This window comes from Arachis ipaensis, chromosome B06, assembly GCF_000816755.2.
Source record: "Arachis ipaensis cultivar K30076 chromosome B06, Araip1.1, whole genome shotgun sequence".
Lineage (NCBI taxonomy): Eukaryota > Viridiplantae > Streptophyta > Magnoliopsida > Fabales > Fabaceae > Arachis > Arachis ipaensis.
Genome location: NC_029790.2, coordinates 134,956,713 through 134,964,868, shown reverse-complemented (window position 1 = coordinate 134,964,868; position 8,156 = coordinate 134,956,713). Strand labels below are relative to the sequence as shown.

General features: G+C 35.4%; 2 protein-coding genes across 2 annotated transcripts; one reads left to right on the top strand and one right to left on the bottom strand.

Moving 5' to 3' along the window:
- LOC107605619 lies at positions 372-3,299 on the top strand. The gene is made up of 3 exons (XM_016307555.2): positions 372-2,032; positions 2,151-2,547; positions 2,640-3,299. The coding sequence occupies exons 1-3, from the start codon at positions 924-926 to the stop codon at positions 3,030-3,032; spliced, it is 1,899 nt and encodes a 632-aa protein (XP_016163041.1). The 5' UTR covers positions 372-923; the 3' UTR covers positions 3,033-3,299.
- Positions 5,572-6,688, bottom strand: LOC107647751. Its single transcript, XM_016351798.1, has 2 exons — positions 6,076-6,688; positions 5,572-5,996 (listed from the first exon to the last, which is right to left on the bottom strand). The coding sequence occupies exons 1-2, from the start codon at positions 6,686-6,688 to the stop codon at positions 5,572-5,574; spliced, it is 1,038 nt and encodes a 345-aa protein (XP_016207284.1).

Genomic DNA, 8,156 nt, shown 5'->3' with positions numbered 1-8,156 from the left:
ACATTAACAACACTATTTATAAGTTATATCTTTTTTTTTATTAAAAAAATATAGTTAAAATCTTGTAACAAATTTTTTTCTCAATCTTCTTATAAAAAAAATTCTAAATCATATCAATCAATTATAAAAAAAAACTTTTTTGTCGGTGATTATTGGTTAACACTAAACTTATTTGAAATTTTGGAACTGAAATAACATGTTTAAAATTTTTTAGAATTAAAATAAAACATTAAAAATGTTAAGAACTGAATTAACACTTAACCCAAAGATTAGGACCAAAATAATACTTTGTTCTAATGAAAATAAATTTGCATGCACGCACGTGAGCTAATACTAACGGACACGTGAGTAATTAGCAGAAAGTATCTATTTATCTAAAGTTCTAAACTGCAACTTTTCAGTTCTTCAACTTCAACTACATTGCTTGCTCAAAATTCTTCAGTGTTAGTGTAAGCTGTTAGATTAGATTATGACATTCATCTAATTCAATCATCATACATAGTTTTTGAACAAACCAATCAGCTTAGCTTCCCATGCAAAAACGCATGCTTCTTGAATACGTACTTCTTCTTTTAACTCTTAGCTTCTCTGGGAGCATAAGCACGTAGAATCGTAACTTCATGGCAGCGCTGAATCGTAGAATCGCACGATTCTAACGATTCAAACGATTCAGCATAAACAAATCGATTTCACTGCAAGCCCATTTTTGGAGCCCAAACAGAACACTCGCTTCAACTTCAACCCTAAATTTCCAACCTTTATATAAATGTTCTAGCTTTCCCGCGTTCTCCCTGCAATGCCCTAACCGCATTTCATCGAAATCGTGTTAGGGTTTCTGTTTCTGCTATTCTGAGTTCGAAAACACCAAAAAGGTCAAACCTTTTATCTTGTTCTGTTGAGTATTTTTGCTTTCACTTGAAAAAATGGCTCTTGTTGGTTGTGGGAAGAGGAAGGGGAAGGATTTGGAAGAGAAAAATGGGGTCATTGTGAAGAGAAGAGGGAACAATGTTGATCATTCTATCGTGGGTGATAGTGAAGAGATTCTGAGAAAAGAAATATGTCAGAAAGTTGCTACCTTTCTAGTCATGAATGGCATTCCTTTGAAAGCTGTGAAAAGTGTTGAGTTTCAAAAGATGTGGGAATCAGTTGCACGTTGTGGCCCTGGATACATTGCACCTTCTATTGAAGATCTCAGAGGGAAGCTTTTGAAGTATCAAGTCGCAAGAATCAAGGAAGCAATTGAGGATCACAAGATCAAGTGGAAGAGAACAGGGTGCAGCATTTTGATTGATAGCTGGAATAATGGGTATGGAATGACCATATTCAACTTCTTTGTTAACAGCCCTAAAGGTACGGTTTTTCTGAAATCTGTTAATGCTACTAATGTATGCAACAATGTTGATGGTATCTTTGAGATGATTGATGGTGTTGTGAATGAGGTTGGTATTGAAAATGTTGTTCAAGTTGTGACAAAAAATGAAGAGAGTTTTAAAGCTGCTGGAAAATTGTTGATGGAGAAAAGAAGTACTATTTTTTGGGTGCCTTGTGCTGTTCATTGTATTGAATTGATGTTTGAGGAATTTGAAAAGAAGGTGAAGGTTCATAGAGAGACCATTGCTAATGGTAGGAGGATTACTACTTATATATATTCCAGAGCTTCTGTGATTGATCTGTTGCATTACTTTACCAAGGGAAAGGATTTGATTAGGCCGGCTGCGACTCGTGGTGCGACTTCTTATCTGACTTTAGATTGTCTCAATCGCAACAAGGATGCATTGGAGAAAATGTTCACTTCGAAATCATGGAAATCCAGTGCTTTCTCAAGATCAAGAAGTGGGAAACAGGTTGAGAATATAGTTATGGATAGCAAGTTTTGGAAGAACATTGAGATTTGTTTGAAAGGTGCTAATCCTCTTATTAAAGTGCTTCGATTGGTGAATTCAGACGAAAAACCAGCCATGGGTTTCGTTTATAAAGAAATGATGCAAGCAAAAGAAAAGATACAAAGTGCCTTCAATTCTGTCAAGCAAAGGTGCATTGGCTATGTTTTCTTATTCACTACCAATTTTAGTTTCATTTGTGCTCTCCTAGAATTTATTATTTGTCGTTGAACTAACTTTGATTCTTTTAATCTTTTTTTCATTATTTAGATACATGCCTCTGTGGAACATCATTGATGAAAAATGGGATAAAGAAGTTCACAGGCCTTTGGAAGCTACTGCTTACTACCTCAACCCTCAATTTCACTATAGCCCTGATTTCAAAGATGATTTTGATGTTAAATATGGACTATATAGTTCTTTGTGTAGGACGGTAGCAATTAAAGCTGATGCATGCACTGTTGATCGTCATCTTGAAGAGTTCAAGAATGCAAGAAATGCCTTTGGAAGTGAATTAGCCAAGTCTGCTATTAAAACCAAAAAGGCAGCAGAGTGGTGGGACTCTTATGGATCTGAATTTCCCGAGCTTCAGAATTTCGCCATTCGTATACTGTCCTTGACATGCAGTGCTTATGGGTGTACAACTAATTGGGATACTTTTGATAAGGTAAAAGTACTATATTTGAAACACAACTAGTATTTCACTCTGAAAATTAACAATTCGGACTTGTATTTAGTTCTGTTTTCTTATGTGTTTAGGTTCACTCAAAGAAAAGGAGTCGTCGTAGGCAGAAGACATGGAATGATGTATTGTTTGCGATGTCCAACTTAAAATTGACCGATGAGAAGAAGGAAAGCAAAGCGTTTGCGTATAGCATGGAAGACATTGCTTCTGATGATGAATGGTATGTAGAGAACATTGAAAGTTCATCTAATAATGAAGAACCAGAGCTTTACGATGCAGAATTGATTATTCCAGCTGAAGATGATACACCAAAAGATCAATATGGTTATATAGAGGACTTGAGAATTCCTGATATTGATTCTGACTTTAATGATGATGATGATGATGTTGCTAATGATGATTATGGTGATGATGATGCCATGGAAAGTGATGGAGATGACATGGAAGATGATGATTACGATGATTGATGCAAACACATTGTTCAAGTCCTGCATGAAGTATTATGTTCTCCTATATATATAGTTAAAACAATGTCAAGTTTTTAATGTTTCAAGTGTTTTCTTTTCTGGTTGACATGTTCTAAGTGTTTAATGTGGTGACTTGTCTCTTGTAAGAAAACTTAACCTGTGATGTCTTTTGGATTAGAGTTTATCTAACATGTTTGTTTTGATTTTAACTTTCTTGTGGACAAGCCTTAGTTTTTGTTGTTATTGCTAGTTTGTTTTATATTACTAGTTTGAGAACCAATTGCAATATAGACATCTCTAAGAATTGCCACCCTCACAAGAAAAGTATCAATGTTTTCTTGTCATTCCTTGAGGAAATTAAAAGTTAGTTACCATTAGTAAGATTAAGAGAGAGTTAAGAGAGAATTAGTTATAACAATTATCTCCTCATCTTGTTATCTGTGGTTAAACTATTTTTTATCTTGCTGATATTGAAGTGATAAGTATCCTTGGTTAAAATCCATCCAATTCCTTATCCCTTGCTACGTATAGATTCAAATATTGAAGTTTGTTCACAAAGTTGAAGAATCATTCGTTACAGTGAAATATCAATAATTTCCAAACTTTGTTAGCACAGCAGTAAACTATTCGAACCCAAATGCATCTACATAGAATCAACAAATCTACCATTTGTGTCGAACTTCATTTGCGGTCTCACATCTTTTGAACTAACCCAAACTATCTTGCCCCATTCACATAGCATAAACAAACTTGCTATGTGGAAATAAAAGCAAAGGCCATTGGGAAAAAGTTCTCAGACTTCTCCGATTTTTACTGTTTAACTACCAAAAAAAAATGTCAGAGAATACTAAAAATTAAATACAAAATCAATCCAGAAATTATTATTTTTATGGAAGTTAAGGTGGTGTATTGGCCAAATATTGAGAATGTAGGTGTATTACCGAATGGTGGGATTCAGTTTCAACACGATGGGGGCGTGTTGCCTCTGAATCTTGGCAAGCCAGCAGGGTCTTTGCTCCTTTCCGAGGAATCTGGAGCAACACAGGAGCAGGTGGTCTGCATGCAGGGGACAGCTTCCCACTCCGATAATCAGCAACGTTCAAAGTCCCGTTCAAAGTCTCTCTATAAATTGAACTTCTGGAACCATTTCTCATGTATGAATGCTTCATATGTTTACTGTGAGGGGAGAAGTTGAGAGAGTGAAGATAAGTGTAAGAGTTATATTTTTTTGGTGTTGTTGAATGCTTCACAATTTGATCGTGAGAGAAGAAGTTGAGAGGCTGAAGAAGAAGAAGAGTGTTAGAGTTAGGGTTGTTTAAAAAAAAATTATTAATTTGTAATGTTTAAAATGGTACGTAATTATACTACACCTGAAAAATATATCAACAATTATTTGAATAATCCAGTTTATGTAAGTTCATAAATTTTATTATTGCTCTTAATGGATGAATAGGAATAACAATATTTTATATTTATATAAATTATAATTATAAATAGTTTTTTAATATTTTTTATTTATTTAAACTAATATTTAGTGAATAAATATGTTTTTGTTGAACCAGCCAAACAGGAATTTGATGGTTCTTAAACTGGATCCGCCGCTGACGTGGAATCCGATAGTTGAAAATTACTTACGCTCAACGGAATTCTACCACGTTTCTAGGATTGGGTTAATAAGAGGATTTTACCCCTTATTAGCTGTTTTGGTGGAAAGGTAGAAGCCAAAAACTCATTCATTTGTATTGCCGGTGAGTGAGGTTACTGTGACACTGGAAGATGTCGCTAATATATTTGGCTTACCCATTGATGGAGAGCCTGTGAGCGGATGGACAGATAGTAGTAGCAACTTCGTACAGAGCCAGAACATTGCGATATTCGGTCATCAACCGACTCTCAGTAATTCTTCGAAATCTTATATTAAGTTGGGTTGGGTTCGAACTATTAGAGACGTAGAGTCATTGGATACCGGGGAGTCTATTAAAAGATATGTCAGATACCAGATTTTTTATTTGTTGGGTTCAACCCTATTCACGGATAAGTCGACCGCATATGCCCATACGAAGTATCTGTCCTTGCTTCGCGATTTCGAGCGGATCCATACTTATAGTTGGGGGTCAGCATGTCTCGCGCATCTTTATTGAGCACTATGTCGTGCATCACGGTATGATACTAAGGAGATGGATGGCCATCTTAATTTGTTGTTTGTTTGGGCATGGGAGCGACTGTCGTGTATTGCGCCCATACCCAGACAGTCCCTTCCACCAGCTGAGATACCAGTTGTCATGAGGTAACAATTCCTATTTTAGTCCTGCATTAAATTGAGAATGCATATTTGATTGACGGAATATGTTTTTTAATTTTTTCGATGAACCGTGTTTCAGGTGGAGTCATTCGTATCGGAGCAAAGTTTGGTTATCGATGACCATAGAGGTATTTAAGCAGGAGATAGACAACATAGACGAGGTAAATATTTAAGGATCATGTGATTATTGTATCCAAACATTAATATTATCGTATCCAAAACTTTGGCTATGGACTTTTACTTTGCCAACCAAGCCTTTCGGTAACTGATGGTGTAGTTAAACCTTGACTGGACCTCCGCAATTATAGATTTGATATTGATGGACGGGTCACTCTCAACCAATGGCCTTATAGCCTCAGCAACTGTGTCCAAGTCTAACTTGGAATGATCCTGTGAAATCGTTCCCATGGTGCATGTGTGCCAGCCGTTGTATCTCCGTATCTCCCAACAACCTTTTTTCCGTATCAAACTGGCTCGGATAAACCAGTCGCGCCCACGCTCATACGTCATGCATTTTGCATAGAACGTCAATGGTTCGGACTCATAAACATTGTAGTCGACTCCTCTAGAGATAGTGCAACTTCTAATTGTTGCGACGACAGACTTTCTAGAACTATACTCCATTCCTATCCTGAACTCTCCGTCCTCAGGATCAGCAACACCTATAAAAGCAGAAATCATCATTCATTGATCCATCCGAAATATAAATTTACAAAAACATATTATTCTCTCATCACGTACCTATGTTTGCATATTCCGAAAATTCCGGTGCATTCATCGCGTCAATATCCAAATTACGCATAAAATGTGGGACGTTCATCGGTTGACTGACTGCGGGGTGAATCACCACATTCTCCACTTCTGCTTCGACTCCCACATCACCATCCTCGTCTTCATCGCCAGCTTCATAAGTGGCTTCGAAGTCCTCTTCGCTGTCACTGTTCATTCCTTCATACACTGCAGCTCTATCATCCTCTATATCTAAATCATTTTGAATCTCATCTGCCTCTACATCTTGAAACTCAACATACAGCTCAATCTGTGGCTGTCGCATTTGAGTTTGCCGATGAATCTGGAACATATTTTGCAGACTCTCCTCGTCAGTGATCGGCATGATATCAAACTGTATTAGACCACCAAAAACTATAATCGGATTCCGGTACAATATACTGCTCACTCTCCTCAATATAATATTCTCCATACTTTGACAGAGACTGTTTTGAAGCTCGATAAACGTCATGGTGCATGGAACCACAAACAAAAACGGATTCTGACACACAAACCTCACTCTCTCATGAGTATTTCGTATAATCTCACTATTGCGATACACTATCACGTTTGCGGTACCCTCCATTACACTAGCAACACACTCAAAGAACACTCTTCCTCACAATGAAAATGGTACCGGATGTTGCCTTATATAGATGAAGTACTCAGCACGCCCACCCCCGTGTTGCGATCACCAACCAACCAGCTTTCGACACGTGTAACACGTCCCCCCCCCTCCCGGTGTTGACTCAGCACGCCGCCCCATGTGTTGCAGGTTCGTGCATCCAAACTTCACCAAATGACATTCACGCCCACTCATATGCTGACTCAGCACGCCCCATGTGTTGCAGTCTACAAACAACACGTATTTCCGCGTGTTGAAAGTGTCTTCTGACACCACCAATCTGCAAATACCACATTGCACCAATTTTAAACTCAAACACCAATTTTAATCCTATAACCAAATTATTTTACCAAATCAATCACTATATGCTACGACCTATTTTTTTTAGATTGAGTTTAAAACGATAGTCGATCTCAAGAACATCTTTTTTAGGACATATCGATCTAAAAAAAAAAACATAATCTGAATCATATCCATAGAGAATTCTATATACATCCTGCATGAATTTATTTCGTCTGAATCTTTTTTAAATTCACTCTCTAAACACTAAATAAAGGGCTTAACACATGCTAAAAGTATGTCATCATATCCAGGGACGGATATAAGGGGGCGAATGGCGGCCTCGACCCCCAACTTTTTTTAATAGTAATAAATTATTATGTATAATTTAATTTTTTTAAAAAAGTATTTAGTATTTAGTCTAATATAAATAAAAGTTCAGTCTAATTTAAATATTAATAAATTTTAATATCTAAAAAATAAGTAACAATATTAAAAAAATCTGAAAAAGATATTATTACTAATATTTTTTAATTAAATAAAAATTTTTAAATCTCATAAAGTGAATTCTTTTTCTTCTTGTGGCCTTTTTTTATTCGTTTGGTATTAATTCTTTCTGTTTCAACTGCTACAATTAAGAAATCTTTTTCTTGTGAAAAATAACTTTAAAATAAAATAAAAGATGAATTTCTTGCTAATTGTCTTTTAATTATATTGAAAAGAAAATTGTTAAAAATTTTGACACAAATTCTATTATCGGTGAATTTTATGATACGAAGAATCGACCACTTTGTTAGTAAAAAGTATACACATATTTTTTTTTACTTTAAAATATATTTTCTATCCATATATTCTTTTATAATACATCTTATATTATATAATTTTTTTACATAATTTTTAATATTATATGTATTATTGGCCCCCATAATATCATTTCTGGATCCGTTCCTGATCATATCTACCCTAATTATTACTAACTTGAGCTTGAAAACTCTTACGATACACTCTCATCCTTGTGGAGATGCCATCTTATAAATTTATGTTCCACGACTAGGAGGGATAATCATAAATTTACCTTTGAAACACTATAATGTCTTTATAATCATTTATCTATTTTTATTTATTAATTTAAATTTTTAAAATAAATGAT